Source organism: Cheilinus undulatus, linkage group 4, assembly GCF_018320785.1.
Source record: "Cheilinus undulatus linkage group 4, ASM1832078v1, whole genome shotgun sequence".
In the NCBI taxonomy this organism is placed as follows: Eukaryota; Metazoa; Chordata; class Actinopteri; order Labriformes; family Labridae; genus Cheilinus; species Cheilinus undulatus.
Window position 1 is genome coordinate 48,139,749 of NC_054868.1, and position 21,602 is coordinate 48,161,350.

Here is a 21,602-nt window from a genome sequence, read left to right on the forward strand (position 1 = left end):
ATCAGTGTCAGGTTTATGACTTTGATGTTTCTGTAGTTGCTTGCTATCTCCATCACAGGTCAGCAGGTGGAGCTGTGGCCCCTTAAATATGACACATAATCATCTGAAAGGAGAACTCCACTCCTTATTTCAAATTCAAAGACCCCACAGAAGAAGAAAGCCTCATGGTGACAGCTGCATGAACATATCTCAGTATAAACTTTTACAAATGTATGTTTTCATCTTTTTAAAATAGAACTCATGACACGCTTTATAGATTTAAAAAGCCTGTTTAAAAGGGAGCTAAATGCATGATGTATTAGTCCTGTTAAGTCTGTCTGAAAGAACTGAAAAGACTCCCATCATTGAGAGTTTTTAATGCAATTGCTTCTCTCTCTGTGTCTTGCAGCTACTAAGAGAAGAAAGAAAAGATTGGGAACCACTGTTTTACATGATCCTATCAATCATTTCAACATCTGAGACTGTGTCATTTGTGGTTGCAAAGCATCATAACACCTAAAATTTCAAAATTTTTATGTGGAAACAGATTCAAATGTGCATCCATAAATGCGTACTTGGCTCTGCAAATGTGTGACAGGAAGCACACCGTCAGTAAGATGATAGACAGTTATACGAGGAATCTGCTGTGAACGTGGCTGAAATCCTGAGAATGAACCACAACTATGCTGCAGAGAAGTTAGATCATATGCAGGTAGAGTGAAAGTTTGTAGATGAGGGGAGGGGGGCATGCCTGTATTCACCTACGGCCCCAAATTTGCTAAATCTGCTACTGCATAAATTAGACTGATAAATGTTTTTAAATAATGACATAACTTTCATATATTATTCTTTATTTAGTTCTGGGAATTGGGCTTCCATGTTTCTCTGTCTTTTCAATTCCTTTTTCATTTTGAGACATAAAGAGTAACACTGTTAAATGCTGAAAATGGATATGGATTTAATTTGTGTATACTAACTCGATGTGAAGCTTTTAAGCCTTTTAAGTTGATTTCAAACTTTGATTAAAGTCGATATTCCACGTGTCAAAAATGACAAACTTCATATTTCTAGTGCATACATGGCAACCTAGAGGTTTCATCCTACGTGGAGGGCCAGGGTCAGTCACGTGATCACTTCTGCCGGAAGCTCACTAAGCAAGTCACCAGCAACGGCCAAGTATTACAAGGTTTAGACAGGACTGTTTCAGTTAACGCTGGGTTATTACGTGGAAGCATACGGCATTATCGTTTTATTTTATCCTTTGTAGCTTTAAAACACACGGAACCTCCCGCTTTAGTAAATTTTGCAGATTGGTGTCGCTTTCAATGTCTTATTCGTGTCATTACACCGGAAGTACACATACTGATGATGACGTATCCATCGCAACCTTGTCCAATGTTTTGCTCGTGCTTCACCACCCGGAAGGGAGCGTTTGCCATCTACAGCCTAGCTGCTACCGTATGCGATGAGGGCACAAAAGAATCTAAAAACATAGCACAAGTTGGTATAATTTGACAAGAAACGACACGATAAAAGAGCCAAACTGTTTTTTCAAGGATTATCATAGCTGTGACTCACCTCGTACCCTGTTGGGACTGTTAGCTAGCTGGCTATTGAGCCATCTGGCAGACTCTCGCTAGCTAACATTAGCAGTTGCTCATCGTTAGCAAGTTGGTCTCTGCCTTGGTGATGGCTGTGTCACATAGAGTATGGTTTCTGGCTGGATATTTACTCGTACTACTACTAGCTGGATGCAAAGCAAGGATACACAAGCTTTCCCTGAAGGTAAATGCACTATTTTAGATAAGTTATAATAGCTAGGGAGTCATGCTGTGTCGATGATAAGAATCGTCACGGTGGCGTTTTATTAGCTAGCTAGTATGCTGTAATTAGCTTTGACATACGATGTTTGTAACATAGTAGAGTTGTCACAATACCATGATTTTAATCTCTCGTGAAATCAAACGATACGAGCATACTTGTTTTGATACCACTGCAACAAAAACAGAAGTACCTAACATCCAGTATTGTGCAATGTGTGCAATGCAATTCGTTCACGTTAGACAGTGTGCAGTACTTTACTTTCACTTTTTTGGATTAAATACATCTCCCCAACGCTCATATCTTATGAAAAAAAGTTGTAGTGGTTTTCCAACTGCTTTTCCATGCTATGATAGTAATGTGGACCGTATTGTAGGGCTCTAAAGCACACCTTTAGTCTTATGACACGTTGTCGTAGCAGTGTTATAAACTACCAGAACGGTTGTCTAACTCAGTGGTTTTCAACTGGTCCAGCCATGTAACCACCTCCTCAAATTTTAACACATCCTAAGATAAATTGAATGAAAAATGTTGCAGGTTGGACCTAATGCAATCATTATATTTCAGCTCTGTTTTGCTGTTATAACACAATTTTGGTTGTCTTTTAAATGTCTCAAGAAATCAAAACTGTAGTTTTCAAGAACGGTAGCTTTTTTGAGGTCCAGGAAGACATAAACAAGTCAAGATCTCAAGAAAAACGACCAGAATTTACTCCCTGTCCAAGAAAACAGAGTGAAATACAATATATGGATACATGTCTGCGCAGGACATCTATAGATCCTAGATATGTTGGCTGGAGAGGTCAGTGGTTTACATCACTGACTTTGATACAGGAGATTGGGGGTGTGACTCCGAGTCTGGGCACAACCATCATCCAGTGTGGACCCTTCAGCAAGGTCCTAAATGCCATGGACACCTGTCTATGTTACTGATGTACATTGCTAAATGACTTAACAGTGTAGATGTAAAGCCATCATTACTTATCCAGGTACCAGGTAATAACCCACTGAAAACAGCCCAGTGACCCACATTTGGATCCTGACCCACCACTTGGGAACCACTGATTTAATTTTTTTTACATGCTCTAATGTCTCAATGAACCTTTGTATCTTAATGTGTAGAAGCTTTAAAAGTGACTTGTATTTCATCAGACAGTTAGGAGAGGATTGGTTTCTCAGAAAATGCAAGCAGTGTCCTACACACGCAGTGCTTCTTTATCAAAATGTTTCCAGTGTTTATGCGCAGCTCAGGCTTTGTCCAGATTTGGTGGGTACTTTCAAAAACTTAGATTTCTCTCCTCTTTTTTTCTAAAATAATTCAGTCAACACCAGGGTTGTGTATCGTTTATTGTAGGGTAGTGAAATGACAAATTCAAGTCTGTATTGTAATTAGATTCGGTAGGTATCAGATGTGTTAGTACTGGCTCCATGTTGATAGCAGCTTTTGATACTCAGTCTAAACACAGCACAATTTCAAAAATGTCTTTTTCCACATGAGAGCACATAAATGCACTATTATGTTGTGTGAAGGCTAGCCAAGTCAACAGCAGTCTTTCTTCAATTTCTTTCTTCTTTCTTCAATTATTTACTGAAACGTATTTAACCAGGAAAACGTGATAGGAAGGTTGAGAATCCCATTTATAAGTGTCCTGGCAAAGGCAGGCAGCAACACAGTTAACAAAGTTTCAGGCGTAAAATATGGAAAAACTATCACTACTACTCTCATCCTCTGTCCTGTCAGTTTGAGCTTCTGAAGTCTGGGAGGCACTACAGAGCTCCTCTGGCCAAACGTCCTTTCAAAAAATCCTTTATACCAAATGCCATCGCCATCTTGAATTCGACAAGTGACCAATCCACACATATGATCTGAACTGCTCTACCTCTATGTTTTACTTATTTTACTAGATCCCATCTTATCTCTACTGGTAAATCTATTTTTTACTATATCTTACCTCTGTTTTTATTGTGTCAATTATATGTTTTTATGTATCACAGTGTTTGTATTTTAGTGCTGTCTGTCTCCTGTGTTGTGAGCCAAAGACAATTGTTCCACCTCGGTGGACAATAAAGAATTATTCTATTCTATTCTAACAACTAAATCCATGGTGACACAAATTTTCTTGTTGTTTTGTTTTTTCAAAATGTGCCACTAACCCAAACTGAGTCTTACCCAAAACCACAGACAGTTTGAGTCTTCAGGGTATTGTATGATGCAGCAATGACCTCTGAAGTTGCTTTAGGTGTCACTGTGATCATCATAATCGAGAAGCAACTGTGTGTGTATGTTAACATGTCAAAAGTCCACTCAGCAAAATTAACACTTGTTCAAGCTTGGCATCAACCGTTGCCTTGGAATTGAAGAATACACCAGTGACATCAAACAGAGGAGTAATTGATAGTGTGAAGGTAGAGGCCCTAAACTTGTTTTCTGTATCTGCACATCAATGCTGTGAGTTCGTGAAAATCTTCACCCTGAAAGGACTTTCCAAAAAGGTGCATTTTCATTAACTTGGAATGCAATTTGTATGCCTACAAAAGAATGAAATGAACAGAACAGGAAAAACACCTGTTTTCAAAGTTAAACCACTATGTATGACCTTTAAGACCGTGTACAGGAATTTCCCAACAGTTTCTGATCATTTGAATCCATTAAATTTTCCTGTCTTGGGTGCCTTGTAGAGGTGCACCAATAGGCTCTATGCATGAACTGCTTCTGCATTTGGCGTTAGACCACTCCCACACTTCCAGTTGGGAGAAGAGAAAGGCGTATGATGGCAAATTCGTTGCGGTTTACTCGCTGTTTGCATGAGTTACCTGAGCTGACTGTCGATGACGAGTGAAATTTAGCTGAAGATGTACATTGCAGCACGCAGCAATGATGTCCAGAAGTGCTTTTAATCTGTTTTTGAAACATCATTTTAGCATGTTTGGATGCCAAGCGATGATGATGGAGTAAACACAAACAACAATCGAAACCAAAAAAAAAAACAACAAAACGGACAAATTAAGGCAGTATAGGAGGGTTTAGATTCCGTTTTGGCTTAGCATGTATAATTGGGTGGAAGTTGTTAAACGGTCTTATTCTCCACCGGAAGTATGCCATCCCCTGCTGTGCATAGAGCCCATTCCCTTTCTTCCCAGACCAGGAATAAGTACTCCCAATACTGAGTACAAGAATGCAGTTACTGCAGTTCTTGAATTTATTTAAAAATTTGTTTAAATTTTTTTTTTCTAAGAGTCGGAAATAGGGAAGAGAGTGGGGAGGGACATGCAGGAGATAGTGCCACAGGCCGGATTCAAACCCGGGTCGCCTGCAAACATGGCGAGCGCCTTAACCACTCGACTACCGGCACGCTAAAGTTTGTTTAATTTTTAACAGACACCTCACCTCTCCTCTTGACAGTTTAGAAGTGCATGGTTTGTTGTCTGCTCTACATCGGTAATCCTTATTTGTGTCAAAATATCACCAAACTGCAGGCCTGACTCTGAACTTGTCTTCCTGAGTCAAACATCATGCTGTAAAAGGATACTGAATACAGTTTCTGTGATGTTTTATGAGTATGAGTACTTAGACTTGGTATTTGTGTAGATACTGTGTGCCTAGTGCCTTGGATTTTTGTTCATGTTGTTGTGATATCTAAACAGTTATTGCTTTATTTTTTATCATTTAACTTAATTTTAAAATCCTGGTACCTGGACAACCTACACGAATAAAGAGGAAGTTCATATGTTGATATGAACATTGGTTAAAACTGTGAGTAGTTTCCACAGGTCTCTCATTTTTATTCTCTCTTCTTTCCAGAATGAAATTCGGTCTGCAGTTGATCTCAACAACTTTGGTTTCTATGCCAATGGGACTCTTGATGTCAAGCTACATTCTCTGATCATCCCAGATAAGGCGGTGAACTACAGCCTGAACCCGGTAAGATGTGTTTAATTTTTCCTTGTATTCGGCTATACCTGATGGCTTGTTTTTACGCAAGCCACTCAAGTCTCAACAGGTAGAGTCGGATTCCTCAAAAAAGTCATTAAAAGATGAGGGTGAATGCACGGGATGAAGCTTTTTTTTAGCATAAATCTGGCCTTAATTTGATCCTTTGAAAAGATCCAAACTAATAATGAATCAATCTGACTTACGCCATGTATTGTCAGAGCAGCTAAAGCCGGATGAAACTATAAATAACTCCACATTAGGACACACAAGGTGAAATGTTCCTTTGAGCAAGAAACCACTGAAGATTAACGGTTATGTATTCAGGATGTGTTTTGTAACAGTAAATTGTGTCCACTGTACGAAAATGTGCTTAGGCCTACTACTACTGAGAAGTTGATTAGTCAGAACTGACTGATTCACTACCTCTGGGTTTTAGTGTCATTTGTAGACAGTATTAAATGATCAAATAAGGTCAGCCTCATCCTGAAAGTCATTCCACGGTTTGATTTAATCAGCTGCCCTTGTTTGTTGTATTCATAACCCTAAGATATATTTAGGTAACAGTTTTCTATTTAGCCACCTTATATTTTGGGGTTCAAACAAACAGCCAAAGGCAAATAGAGCAGGCACCATCATACTAGATGTTTTACTAGCCACAAAGACTGCAGTTAGATCTGATTTGCTTTCTAAGTGAAAGAAGTCCACCTAATTTGGTTCGGTTGAGTGATTATAAGGCTGAGATTTGCCCTCAATGGCAGTGATTGAAGGCCGAATGATAAGAATAACTCTGGGTAGACATCTTTGTTTTCTTGAGCAGCATCATATTTAATGCTAACATTCAAACAAATCTTCACAGTTGTGTACAAGGGTGGAAATGATACAAAACCCTGTACACAAAGCACAGTTCCTTTTGTTAATTTAACTTAAGTAGTAAAACTGCTCATGTTTGAAGGCACCCAAGTAACAGTGAGAAGTTGAAAATTGACTTTACAGTTTTAAGTATTTTACTTGAAGGATTGGGTTGAAGAAAACTAAGTTCCGGCACTTGTGTAAAGTGCAAAAATTCTGAGAACATGAATCTCTTATAGATTGATTGAAGGCTAAAGCTAAATGTTAAAGGATTCCTGAACAGTCAAACTTAAAACAACTGCCAGACCGTCTACTTCCTCACTCCTCTCTCAGCTCCAGGTGTCTGTTTATAGCAGTATCGGCTAAAATGAGTTTGGAGATACTGAAAAATTAGATATCTGATATCACACATCCCTAATATATATTAAGTACCTATACAACTGTTTGCATTAGCAGCTAAGATGATAGAAGGACTGGAATTGGTACTTATAGCAGATGAAGCTGAGCAGCTCTTGAATTTATGATAACAGATGTAAGACTCATTTTGGTAGTTGAAGCAGTTGTAGACGGCCCGCAGCAGCAGGCCTTCCATGTCCATACTTATGGTAATATTGTGTTAAGATTTACATTAACAACCACGTTGACTGATCATTCTGATATTAACACTTGCAACAATAATGGCGAGATGATTTCACTTTGGGTATTAGAAGTTGCTGGAACAATCTGTGTGCTGTTAAATAGTAATAGCTAGAGTTATCATAAATGTATTCATGAATGCTTGCACCTGAAGAGGGAAATACAGTGTTTACACAGGGAGTCACATGCTATTAAACCATGTAGTGACCACATGTACAAAACTCTCTTCAGGTTGGCTTCAGCCTCTCCAGGTCTCGAGTCAATGGAGTCTTGTCCTACACAGTGAGTACTCCCAGTTATAACATTTCTGTCTAACATTGCTCTCTCATTTATATTGCTGTTTTATGGACTTTTTAATGTAAATATCAGACACTGAAACATCAAGATATTTATTTCACAGGCAGTGGAGGTGTGAATTTCACTGTTAATGTGTGATTAATTTACCGTCCTGTGATTTTCTTCTTCTTCTCTAGGCAGAGGAGCCGGAGATCTGCCCTCTCACTCTGACAAGTGTGGCAAATAAAGAGCCTCTCGTCCTTTTTCTTATTGATATCAACACGCTCAGGTATGTATGCTTCAGCAGCAGTTCTTGGATGTTTCACTCTGTTTCAAAAGCTTGAAGTGTTATATAAATACTGATTGTATGATATGGTTTCTGTTGGTGTAGTGTCACTGTAAAAGCTATGGGTGACCAAGACAACCTGTTGATAGCAAAGCCAAAGGCTGAAACACCGAAAGGTTAGTGTCCTGAACACTTCACAGTCCTTTTGCAGTCATATTTGTTAAGCAGAATGAATGATGCATTTATCTTAATAACTAGATTTTGATTTGAAATATGATGAGGAAATTCAAATTATAGCTGACACCTTCTCCATCTTAATGTACACCAAGAGGAGTTACAGATGGTTGATGTGTCCTTTTTCTGTGCCTGGTTTCCTGTAGTTCAGAGGAAAAGGCAGGCGCCAGCTAATCCTGGTGAAGCAGCAGGTGAGCCTAAAAATCAAAAAGCTGACGACAGTGATGCAGCTAAACCAAAAGATAACCCTGTTGAGACCCAGGCAGCTGATCCAAAGCCTAAAGTCGAGCCAGAGGGAAAGACAAAGCCTGCAGTTGAAGACAAGAAAACAGATGAAAAGGAATTCCTGGTAAGATGTGTTTGTGGGATCAGCTTGTGAAAATCTGAATGTTTACATGCATGGTTAAGTCAGGGTACAGTTAAAGCTCGAGAATGGCTTTTAATTTAACCACTGTCCTCATCCCAGTGTACAAGCAACACAGAAGAATCAAGGTGTTACGCCCCCTTTCAGCCACTTACTACTGTGTTAACACGTTAGCAAGCAGCTAACTGGTTTTAAATTGAAAGGTTAAAACAAGTACAAATTTGACAGCTTTAAAAATTTCTTACATATTCTTCAGTTTTACTTTTGGGAAAATGTGATGCATGTTGTCCCTGTTGCTTGTGGTGTCATGTGAAAGCAGACAGCAAAACAACTTTAGCTATGTTCAGCATTTATGCTGTTCTTCTCAATAAAAGTCAAGTGTCAATACACTACAGAGTATCCACAAAAACAGAGTCCAGGTTGGGTCTGAATGAGGCGTATATGTGTAAGAGTAAGGGCAAGTCCACACACAGACGGATTTATTTAAGCAGGGCTTTTTTCCTGTGTTTTGACCATTCATACACATGCAAACGGCATCGTCAGTCATGCACCTTTTGCTCCTTTCAAGGTGATGATTTTTAAAAACTCTGTAAACAGCATTTATGTAAGACTAGGGAAACAGTTTTGGGTTTGTAACGTCACACTGTTTGATATCACTGGTGTTCAGTGTTATTACTTTTGTTTACCTGGCTATGGAGGAGGCCAAGCTGGTTGTTCTCTCACTGTGTTTGTGAACAAAGATGTATGAATGGACTACAGAGGTCACTGCTGATTCATACAATACTGCCACGTGGTCAGAATTATTTACAAAAATGAAGGAGGAAAACCTCAGCTTTCAAAAGTGCACACTTCCGTTTAGACCATGTCTTAATTGATCTCCAGTTGTAGTAGTCTGATGGACCGAAATGTTTCCATGCATTTTAAAAGTTCAGTTTTAAAAACTTTTATTATATGCATGTAAACTCACTAAGTGTTTTCCATTGTGTTTCTGCTTCTAGCTGGGCAAGACCAAACAGCTGAGTTTAGATTTGGGCAGAGTGAACAACTCTTACAACTTCAGCGTAAGTTTACTTCTCTTACTTGTTGCAGCTAAAGTTTGATGGGGTTGACTGTGTTCTCAGAGTTTCTTTCTGTCTCCCTCACAGTTCCACATTATTGTTGGTGAGCTGGCTGAGGGTCTCTACAGCCTCAAGTTTCACTACTGTAAGAACAGGCTGCCTGGGCTCAAACATCCCTACTCATTCACTGTAAGTTATAGTATGTATTATGTCAGTGCATGTATGCTCAGGCGTGTGCAAGGGTTAACATGATGTTTCCTCTTCAGGTGGAGGTTACAGAGAAGAATCCAGGCGGCTACCTGTCTGCAGCAGAAATTCCTCTGTCCCGCCTTTATATTGGCATGGCAGGAGTCTTCTTCACCGCTGCCTTAGTCTGGGTGTACACACTCATGAAGCACAGGTACACGTGGGAAAAGGGACACATATGCACAGTTACACTATTACAGTGCAGAATCTTTCTGATTCCTTGTATAAAGATCACTTTGTAGGGTTTGCAGGAGGACTGCTTGTACTGTCATGCTTTTTTTGCATGAGTCACATTGCAGCTTTGATTTGTATCGACAGTATTTAAAGAGCTGTAAGTAACATGCCAGGGTTTATAGTATAAGTTTAGCATGTTAACTAGTAAGCACAGCAAATTAGCAAGTATTTTTTAAAATATTTTAAAACGTAATAAAACAGGTGAGACATATTGGAATTGACTGTTTTGTAGATACCGGGCCATAAATGATAGTTTCTGGTGAATTAAAAATGTTGAGCCAATAATGTCACTTCTTCTGTCACAATGCACAGGGGGGCTTGTTACACTCAGCCTCATTCCAAATCTTTTTAGTTCTACTCTTTTTTAAGTTTTTATCAGCATTGCATTACGGGGTCTCAAATGACCTGACCTGCCTCTTTGAAATGTTCCTCTTGATATTATGTTGTCATATCAGGAGATCTGCAAGTGGAGGCTTGTTGGTGATGGTATGCACTGCAATGCTTTTTCTGAACTAAGAGTGCATCTGCTTGCTGCAGAAAACATTAAAGAGTTGGTATAAAAAGCTTCTGTTTTAAAAAAGAGGTGTCAACCTCAATTGGTGTATTTACAAGAGAGATGACCAGTGTACATTCCCTCCTCTCTTCCTTTTCTGCACACAAGAGAGCCATGCATATGGATTAAACAGAGAAAAAGTCAGAAATATTGTTGAGTAGCCTTAAAGAACCTGGCTTGCCTGTCTGAGTACTCTCTTTGTGTTGGAAGCACTGCAGGAGTTTATTCTAATAACTGATAATGAATTTCCTGGCAGAAACTTTACCACACAATGAATATTGCTTACATCTGTACTCACTACCTGAAGCACAATTATTGAGTCAAAGTTAAGAGTTGATGACAACTGTAAGCTGAAAAAATGTAGTTTTCCGTCCATAGAGATCAATGATATGCTAAAACTCAACATATGATAGCTGATTGATCCTGGGAATGCAGTAACACCCCTTGGCTCTTCATATATGCTTGTAGAATCACTAGTGGAAGATACTACATCAAGTGCAACAGAAACCAGGGCATTATTGTCTACTGCTTTCAGTTTTTGTGTATTTGATGCTTAAATTCAGAGCAGTAGTATGCTAGATTTTGGTTTGGTACACTTCAGCATCTATTTTCCATTTTTCCTTCCTTAGTTTCTTCTACCACCACCCTCTTCTATCTCTTAGCCTCAGCCTTTTTATCAACAAGACAGGCCATCTGGCTTCTTTTTAGCTGAAGGCTGATGCGTGAACCTGAGCTATAAAACTATTTACACTTTTTGTGAGAGAAACACTAGTCCGCTTTTAAAATTACGTAGTAGCAAGGGATCAAGGTGCTCTGTCGAAATGGGTTATGCCTCCTACAGACTGTGCGTTTTTAGAAATCGTCTAGGTTTCTGGCATGCTATGTTGTGCGACATGAATCTTATATGAAATCAAGTTTTATCCGTGCAGACTGCACAATGACAGCTCCTACTTAACGCCACTGAATCACAGGCAACGTACACAGATATGCAGGAAATAAACATCATCCATGTGCGATGCATCAGTGTGCATCATCCACCTACACCAAAGCAAAGCAACAACAAAGCCGTTGTAATTTTAGCATTCACATGTTTAGAAAATCCTCTGAGATGAAGATTTTCCTCCTTACTGGAATCCAACAAACCTGTCCTTTTTTGCATTGTCTCCACTCTAATGCTAACTTGTTTGTTTGTCGACACCAGTTTCACATTAATAATTACGTCATTTCTTTCTGCATTCCTCTTTGGTTGTTGGTTTGTTGGTTTGTCTGTTTTTGTAGGTTGTAGCTGCAGTCACATTGTGAGATGGTTGTCCTAAATTTATGACACTGTCAGAATTTTATCCCAGGCTGCTTTGACAATTGCCGTTTGTCAACTTTTTCACAGTGTAACATAGGACCGCTGTTTTGGAGCCACGACCAAAGAAATCACCATGATAGGTCATCTTTTGTCAGGGACAGCCCAAAATCACATGGTTTTTAGATGCCATTGAACATTCTCATACTATTAGATCAACTTTGAATCTACTATTTTAATCTGGAAATGTATGTAAGAGCTGCCAAAATATTGATAGTTTTAGTTAATCAATCATAGAGGGAAGAAATTTGTAATATTGATCATGCTTTTAATTTGTATTACATGATCTATTACAATAATGAACACCATCCAAGATAGGCATCTTTCCTCAGTCTTTTGTCCACCTTTGCCTATCTGCCTCTACACACATAGACACCACATTTGCATCATACATCTATTAAGCAGTGTGTGTTTCCAAAGCTTGTAAAAAGTCTTGAAGTCACTTAGCAGCACTTTCTTTCAATTGTTTACTTCCTATTATAATTAAATCTACCTCTAATTTAGTCCTTTATTGTTATTGTTATATTTGAGTAGTTGTGGTAAGGTAATTTAAAAAGCCTGTAGTTTGTTTGATTTTTTTGCAGTCAGTTAACTGCACTAAAGTAAATGTTGCATGTTGTTGTTGTAAGTATGAAGGTCACTCTGAAGGTTGCTGTTCCTGCAGTGGGAGTGTGATTTACCAATCGTATGTCACCTGTGTTGGGATCATAAGCTTTTTTAGAAGATGCTTATTTATTTTTTACAAATGAGATGTGGGCTCTGGCCATTGGGAATTACGTCTTTTTTCAAATCAGAGCCTATACGTCTCCATTCATTACTTGCATACAGTTTCTGATCAGTATCAAAGAAATTAAGTGACCCATTAAACCACACTTTCTTTACTTACTTACCTTTATCACCTTTGTTTATGAAGGCATATTTGTTAAACACATTTTTGTTGAGTCATACACATTTTCCATGTTCTTACATACAGGTATAGCGTGTTTAAGATCCACTGGCTGATGGCAGCGCTGGCCTTCACAAAGTCTACTTCACTGGTTTTCCACAGTGTAAGTACACATCAGCACAGAGCAGTCTCCTCTGTCATTTATCATGAGTGTATTGGCTTTTATGGCAATGTCACTGTTGTCTCTGTTTATTCTGTCTGTGCTCTACAAACAGGACACCCAAAGTCTTTGTTTTATTATTGAGTGTCTCTATTTTTTAACTCTCAGATCAACTATCACTTCATCAACACTGAGGGCCATCCTATTGAAGGCTGGGCTGTCATGTATTATATTACACACTTGTAAGTTATGCCACTGAAGCTACATTTTTCCAGGACTTTATTGGGGTTTTACTCACAGTTTATAATGATGTGTTTTCCAGGCTGAAGGGGGCACTCCTCTTCATCACACTGGCACTGATTGGCACCGGCTGGGCTTTTGTTAAATACATCCTGTCTGACAAAGAGAAGAAGATCTTCATGATTGTCATCCCCCTGCAGGTTTGTGTGTGCATGAGGCACAGTAGTATTTAATGATTGTTTAAACTCAGTGAAGTTGTTTTGGTGATCTTCTTGCATGCCTTCCTTCAGGTCTTGGCTAATGTGGCCTACATCATCATCGAGTCAACAGAGGAAGGCTCCAGCGAGTACTATCTGTGGAAGGAGATCCTCTTCCTGGTTGACCTCATCTGCTGTGGAGCCATCCTCTTCCCTGTTGTCTGGTCAGTGAGCATCTGTGGTCTGATTTATGTGTATCAGGTCCATTTTCCATTTTAAGAAATCCATTGAAAATTCCATTAAGGTAAGCTTGAGACTAGTGTATAAAGTTTCCACAGAGTTTAGTTTAGACACTCGGGGCTGTAATGCCATCATGGCACAGATTTGATTCAGTACAGCATCCTAAAATCCTCATCAGTACTTCTCAAGTACTGATAAGTACAGTCAAGAAGTCGTAGAGGGGGCTAAATGGAAGAAGTCAAAAAAATGAGGGTGGGGAATTAGATTGTTTGCATTCACACATATAGATAGCTTATTCCCAAAATTTTGCTAGATTTTTGAAGTTCATTGACTTAAATGAGTTGGAAAACCAGCTGTTTCTTCTCTACCATGTTCTTTAGAGGAAACACATCTTTGCCATGGTACTTGAGAGAGGATTTACACTTGAAGGAATGTGTCTCTTTCTTCCTGGAGGATGACACTTGCTGTTTCCCCTCATTTTCAGTTGCGTCATGAGTGTTCTTGTAAATATACTTGCTTGTACACAACACCTTTTACTGGAGGATACTGCTAGGGGGCAAATGAGAGAGCTCAGGTTGTATACAATTACCTGTAAGAGGTGGTGGATTGAGTTCAGTCTGGTATGGTTCGGTACGTCTACGTAGGTACGCTAAACCCCAAAATAGTTTGCATTTCCACAGACACCCGTACCCTCACTCGGTGGGTGGGCTGTCAAGGCTATGCATACGACGTCACATGCAGCACGAGTATGCCATCCCAGCTGCTGAGGTGTAGAGAGGATGAGTGACTGAAATCAGTAGGGAATAAGGTTACCTAAAGTAAGAAGGAGATGAATAACTAGCTACAATACAGAGAATCAACTGATCTGAAGCTTCCCATTCACAAAACTTCTACATTAATCCACTTTCACATCCATCACTGATGAACTGAGCTGATGTGTGCCTTCAGGCTCTGCTTCATGTACTTAAAATCAGGAGCAGATAAACAAAAAGAAACTTGATTTGTGGTCACATATCCACAGCCACAGTCCAGGAAACAGTCTGGATCTCTGTCAAGTCCAAATATCGCTAATTTGAGTAGATATTAGTCTGTTTTTCTCCCGTTTTCACCCACTCCTCACAGAGCAGACAGTTGTGTTTGTTTTGCAGCTTGGCTGAGTAGTCGTGTCATACACTGAAAGTGATGTCAGTGCAAACCCCTATTGTCTGTGTGTAGCTCCACCTTTTTGGGACTGCTAGTGACCCTGTTAACTCGTTACTTTCATGGATGCAGTCGTTACAAAAGAAAGAACGAGTGCTTGTGAGTAACACTTTAATTTTTCATATTAGGTCAAAATATCCTCATCAGGTATGTATGTATGTAATTAAAAAAACTAAGCTTAAACCTACAGCCAAGGACGCTCTTGACTGAAAGACACCAGTTTGCACAGTCACAGTTTGAACTGTAACACTAATCTTATTGCATCATTTTTACAGGTTTAAAAATCAATTTCCAAAACAGAATTTTCTTTCCCAGCTGGTTTGACGGACAAGTTTGTCTCTGAGTAGTAACAATAGCACATCATAAAAATGTAGAGTTGTGGACTTGGTTTATCAGTATGTCTTAAAACCTCTACACTGATGTCTCTGCTGTTGTGTTCATCGTCGCACCACTTCTACCTACAAACTGCCTGTATAACACATTTGCATGCCGCATCTCACATCTTTGTGGTGTTAATTTTTGAGAACTGGCAGAGTCGATGTGTGAAAGCGATGCTGAAGATGCATGACAGCTATGATATCTCTAGCAAGTATATTTCCAATGAATAACTGTCATATTTATTATAGTTAACAGCCCCTACTTCACAAAATCACATAAACTAACTAGAAAAGCCCTCGGAGAGCGCAGACCTCTGCCATTAGCCCTATCTCCCAATAGTAAAGAATCCTTTAAAATATTCCTGTATCCAGACGGTGATCCGGATCACTCCCAAAATCTAATCAGTTCTTCCAAGCTATTTCTGACATTTCCTGAAAATTTCATCAAAATCCTTTTTTAACTTTTTGAGTTATGTTGCTAACAAACAAACTAACAAACCCTGCTGATCACATAACCCCCTTGGCGGAGGTAATCAACTCAAATTTAGAATTTACTGGCCAAAAAGTTTACAAAATCGGACGAAAAAGCTTTGGAGTCCTTTTTTGTTGTTGTTGTTACAGTAATCTAGATTTACAGTTGTGTAAGTTGACCCATTATGGTAGCCAACATGCTGAGTGTACTTATCTTTGCAGGTCAATCCGTCACCTACAAGAGGCTTCCAGCACAGACGGCAAAGGTTAGAATCCTCAACATACAAATCTCCCAACTTTCACAAAGTTGTACAGTTTTAGAGATTATGCAGTTTTTTGAATCTAACTTTGTCTGTCTCTTTAGCTGCCATGAATCTGGAGAAGCTCAAACTCTTCCGGCATTATTATGTGATGGTAAGAGGAATTTCAGCTCAGATTTATCTTCCTCTGGCTTGCTTTCTTGCTTCATACTCTTGTATTACCAACATTTAAAGCTTTAAAGTTGTTGATTATGCTGATAATTCTGGGATGAATCAGGCTTTTTTTTAAATTTGGCATCAGTTATCATTCTATGGGTAAATTATACTGAGTCATTGCAGTTGGCAAGGCTGCTCCAGGCTTCTTATTCAGCAGAGTCACTGCTGCAGGGCCAGAACAAAAGCCTATAATGTATGTCATTGTACTTTTTGTAAAACAAGTTTAACTAACTGAAGGCAAGATAACAGTCCATAAAATATAAAATGCAGTTGCTGAAACCTTGGTTGTTCTTCTTCTTTTCAGATTGTGTGTTACATCTACTTCACAAGGATCATAGCCATTCTGCTCAAGGTCACCATGCCTTTCCAGTGGCAGTGGTGCTACGAGGTAAGATCAACAATGATGTACCATAAAATCTGACTTTATTACTTCAGATCTCTTGTTTGTAGGTCAAACACATCCTGTTCATACCACTGACTGAACAACTGCTGTGCAGGGTTGTAAGGAAGGTTTTTTTTTTTAGGATGTATCCCAGTCTGATGTTTGCTTATACTTATTTAATATCCTGTATTACTGAGCAAACAGACACGATCAGCTGTAAGCAGACTTCATTGTCTATTATGGATAAAACGTCTGAAACACTCTTTTGTGTCCTCAGTTTCTGGTGGAGGTGTCCACTCTGATCTTCTTCGTGTTGACGGGTTACAAGTTCAGACCAGCATCCAATAACCCGTACCTGCAGCTCCCCCAGGACGAGGAGGACGTGGAGATGGATGAAGTGTAAGCAGACACCTTTACACCTTCCTCTCATTTTTTACCACTTTTAATTCCACACATCTATGCGCTACATGCAGCAATCATCATTGACAGAACTTAGATTATAAATCACTATATTATGTACAGAAATAAGAGGGTAGATCAAACAAAAGAAATACAAAAAAACTAAGCATTACGTTGTCATCTGCCTTCAGTTATGACCATAAGTTTGAGGGATACTGTACATCACATTTGTTCCAAAAGTGTTCACAAAATTCACAGAGTTGTAAAGTTTTCTTTTTGCACCGTTTGACTTAAAACCATTCAGCTGCTTATTAGCTTGTTAGTATACGGTTCAATAGTTTTGGAGCTGAAAGGGTTCATATTGGCTCCACATTAGGCCTGGCCAGTAAGGCCTCATATCATTTTACAGTATTTTTCTAACCTATTATGGTAATGGCATTATATCACGATATTGCAAAATTGAAACATGATAATGTACTTAAATCTATCTTTAGGTGTTCTCCCCCTGAAATAAGCCTTTGCTGTGTTACTCAACTCATGTCTCAGCACAAAATCATGGAAAAATGATTTTTAAGTCTCTCTATGTTCAATTCTTTCTAACTGCATTCACAGTTTTATGGTTCATCTTTATACTACGGAGGTGTGTTAGTGATCTGAGACTGACATTGACGTATTTGACAAGAAGAGGCACAGGTTTTGCTGTTCTGATGACGCTATTCTTGCCCCTATGAAGCCTCTATAGCAAGCCTGGACCTTTGTTGACTTTCTGGGGTCTTTACAGATTAAATCCACACCAGTAACTCTGATAGTGAACATCTCTTTATCAAGTGACATCACCGCAGCACACATAAATTCAGGGTTAAGGATTAAGATGTTCCTGACTGATGTGGGCGTTCCCAATAAAAGCATTCCAGAAAATTCACAACTGCAGACTTTAAGAATAACTTGACTGAAGTGGCATGTTTATCATTGATTTAGCTTAGCTTTGGCTGCTATGCCAGCAAGTTTATGCAGCTACAGTTTACAATTGCCTCTCTGGCCTCGTTTAATGCCGCAGCATGGAGCTTTGACTCAGTATGGACTCAAAAAAGTCAGGAGTTTAAAAAAACACCTTTAAGCATTTGTTTAATCCATTGTAAAGTGAATCACTGCAGCACTGAGCTCCAGACAAACTGAGGCTGGCCAAAGCAGCATGCAGCATGTTATAGGCCATTGGAGACAGGGCGCACATTAGCTATGTTGCGCTGATTACAGCCACCAAACTTGAAGAAGAACCGTCATTTAACCCGTTTGCCATGTTTAATTACAGGAAGACGAGTGAGTGGTGTTTGGTCAGTTACCTGGCCACTCATAATGCTGGAGCAAAACGTGCTAATCATTCTGCTCTGCTGTATACAGTTAAACCAGACTTGACGGTGTGGTAAAAATTCATTCTCTGGCAGAAATTTTACCGGTGATGGTATTCATACCGGTTTACAGCCCACCAATACTCCAAATATAACTAAACATACTTCTGCCAATAAATGGATTTTTCCCCTGAAGGAAAAGATAAATGAAGGCCACTGAGATCACACTGGACAAAGGGCCTTGGTGGTTTCTGAGATGCGCACGTTACAAGCAGGCACTGAACAGGTGACCTTTAACCTCCAAAGTCTGATCAGTTCATCCTTGAATGAAAGTGAACATGCTTGCAAAGTTTAAGGAAAATCCTTTCACACATTCTTGGAATAGTATGTTCACAAGCAAGGGATATGCATGAGCCCCGTGACCTGTAACCTTTAACCTTCAAAATCTAATCAGTTAATCCTTGGGTCTTAGTGCACATTTGTGCTCACGGTTTTCTTTGAATATCAGGTTCAAAAGTAAGGGATGGGGACACAAAATAACTTTACTTACAGAAGAAAACATCGCTGTAATAAGGAAAAGAGTCATAGATATAACTAAAGTACATCTATAATGTCAGTGTTTACTTCACTCAGAGGAGAAAGTTGCCGTTTCCATTAGATAATAAGGACAGTTTGAATAACATGCCGTCTCTCCTCTTTGTGCCTCCTTGTTACTAGAGTGACTGAGTCGGGTGCATTGGAGGGGATTTCCAAAGTCAAGAAAACATCAAATGGACGTGATCGCCAGAAAGAGTCCACCTTGTGAGCAGGGAGCTGTGTTTTTAGGGGCTGGAGGCGGGGGAGACCCAACAGAAACATCCCCTGGGATACACATGGACCAAGGCTCCCCAACATCTCCCCACAGTGACGGCTTTCCTTTAGTAACTCTTGAAGTGGTTGCAGCCCACTGTCTGGCTATGCAAAAAACAAAAGACTTACTCTGTTTCCTTGGAGCACTCCACCCAGAAACTCTGAAAGCACGAGCTCCTGCCACATGGATGGGTGGAGCTACGGAGAGGAGCTCTGATGCTCTTCAGTCTCTCTCTCTCTTTCTCTCTCTCGCTCTCTCTCCAAAGATAATGATCATTTTAGAGGAAGCTTTGCTTTCCTTCGTGTTTATATTTAAAAATGGAACTTCTGCGAGCCTCCTAGCTGTACCTTTTGGTGTGTGATGTGAGTCCAGATGTGTGTGTGAATGTGGGACAACCCAACATTTTGACAACCGTTTTTCTCTTCCCTTTGGAGACAATGGCCCACACTCAGGTAAAGGGTGGTCAATATGTACTTCAAGTTTAGACAGCTACCAATCATTTTTCTCTCCAACTGATCATTCCCAAATACTACAGTTAGTTTTTCTTCAAACTCAAATTTTATATTGAAATATACAGATGTGAAAGCCTGTATAGTTCAATACAGTTACTTTTATATTGAAATGTTAAGTTTCAGTATTATTGTAATGTTGGAGAGATTTTTGCAGTCTTTAAAAGGACTGCTGCTGTAATTTAGTGCTTTAGTGGTTGACGTCATTCAACAAACAGGATTTTGGATGAGTCTCCTGAGCAGTGGCCCATATTGTGCTCAAACACAGCCTTTTTCTCCTTCTTTTGTTCTATTTTGGCCACGCTGGGCTGAGAAGTGACCTAATCCATTTTTTTTATTTATCAGCATTTGGTTTTACCTTCCTTGCTCTTGATGTGAAGCTTATTTTATTAATTATTGAAGACATAATGGTACAAGATCAGTTTTGTGTGCTGCAGCAGGGCGGGCGGGGCGGAGTAGACGGCCATTTGTAAATAATTTACAGAGGAAGACTGTTGATACAAAAGGAGGCACATAACACTTTGATAAGAAATGCTTTGAGGCTTTAGAGACAGTAACAGTGACACAGGCTCAGTTTCAATGAGATTTTTTGATTCCTTTAATTGACTGAGGGGACGATTATGTGAGGAATCAAGGAAAGACTACTGAGATTTGACTGCAGACGCTCCTGTACAGAGTTTACAGACTGTCGCTGGGTCTTCAGGCTCTGAGAGGACAGCAGGAAACAGTCTACAAACCAGAGGAGCAGAAACGTTTAGTGCTGGTTACAGAGGATGTTTATGTCTGTGTGAACTGTCACAATAAAGCTGGTGTTCTGGAAAAGACTCACATTGACTTTATGGATGCCTTTGTTTCACAGCTGTGATTTAAAGCAACATGGAACAAGACAGAGTCTAGATCACATTATTGCAAATCTTTCATTTTCTCTGCACTACTCTAAGTTGTGTTTTTATGTTGCTTAATTTGAAAGTTGAGTACAGTGCCTATAAAAGTATTCACCCCATTGGATGTTTTACTCTTATCAGTCAATCATGGTCGATATAATTTGGCTTTTCTGACAAAAAATCAAAAAATCTCTTTAATGTTAAAGTGAAAACAGACTTATTTAAAGTGAAGTCAATTACATAGAAAAATATGTTATGTAAAATAAGTGACTGCATAAATATTCACCCCCTTTAAAATGACTGACCCAATTCAACATATTGTAGGTCTAGCTGATTGGTGCTAGTAGTCTCACAATTAGAGAAAGGGGAACACCTGAGAGCAGGGAATGTGTCTCAAGTCACTGTAGTATAAAGACACTTTTATCTGGAAGGTCCAATCACTGGCTAATCAGTATTCCTGGCCACCAATACACCATGAAGACAAAAGAACACCCCGAGCAGCTCAGAGAAAAGGTTACTGAAAAATATAAATCAGGGGATGGATACAAAAAATATCCAAGGCACTGACCATCCTCCAGAGTTGGGTTAAATCCATCATTATGTGTAAATCTGCCTAGATCAGGCGTCCTCACAAACTGAGAGACCGCGCAAGGAGAAGAGAGAATTCACCAAGACACCTATGACTACTCTGGAGGAGTTCAAAGCTTCAGCAGCTGAGATGGGAGAGACTGCATACAGCAACTGTTACCTGGGTTCTTCATCAGTCAAAGCTTTATGGGAGAGTGAAGAAGAGAGTGAGATAGCTGGCATCTGGTGAAAAGTTTTTTATAATAATCAAATGATTTTACAGTTGACCTTTAAGGCCAGCATTTAAAACAGAGATTAGACAGTGTTCAGTTAATTATATATTACCACAGTATTCTGACACATCGAAAATAGGATGAAATGTGTCTTGTCCTAAGCAGGCCTGCCCATGAAAAATCCAGTGAATGGGCTCTCTCCAGTTGTGATTAATAGATGATAGCAACATATTTGTGTGTGATCAGTAGCATTGATTGTAATGTCCTGGCTAACAGTTTCTTCATTTGAGCTGAAGAGTGTGTCAGGCTATTGTTGGGTTCTAGTGTTGGAGCTATTTATTTGTGGCTCTTTTCAACCACTT

At 39.4% G+C, this 21,602-nt stretch overlaps 1 protein-coding gene across 1 annotated transcript; it reads left to right on the forward strand.

The window, feature by feature from the left end:
- Positions 1-1,405: 1,405 nt before the first annotated feature.
- On the forward strand, positions 1,406-20,380 carry LOC121508426 (protein GPR108-like). Its single transcript, XM_041785280.1, has 18 exons — positions 1,406-1,764; positions 5,602-5,721; positions 7,450-7,500; positions 7,692-7,783; positions 7,886-7,956; positions 8,161-8,363; positions 9,377-9,439; positions 9,524-9,625; positions 9,703-9,836; positions 12,797-12,872; positions 13,038-13,111; positions 13,192-13,309; positions 13,400-13,530; positions 15,817-15,860; positions 15,959-16,008; positions 16,375-16,458; positions 16,730-16,851; positions 18,915-20,380. The coding sequence occupies exons 1-18, from the start codon at positions 1,669-1,671 to the stop codon at positions 19,000-19,002; spliced, it is 1,719 nt and encodes a 572-aa protein (XP_041641214.1). The 5' UTR covers positions 1,406-1,668; the 3' UTR covers positions 19,003-20,380.
- Positions 20,381-21,602: the final 1,222 nt, after the last annotated feature.

What these genes read in the sequence shown, in the direction of transcription:
- LOC121508426 (XM_041785280.1), top strand. Translation starts at nt 1,669, where the DNA reads ATGGCTGTGTCACATAGAGTATGGTTTCTGGCTGGATATTTACTCGTA. An exon ending in AACATCCCTACTCATTCACT is followed by an intron (nt 9,626 to 9,702) that starts GTAAGTTATAGT and finishes TTTCCTCTTCAG; the next exon opens with GTGGAGGTTACAGAGAAGAA. An exon ending in ATCCTCTTCCCTGTTGTCTG is followed by an intron (nt 13,531 to 15,816) that starts GTCAGTGAGCAT and finishes TTATCTTTGCAG; the next exon opens with GTCAATCCGTCACCTACAAG.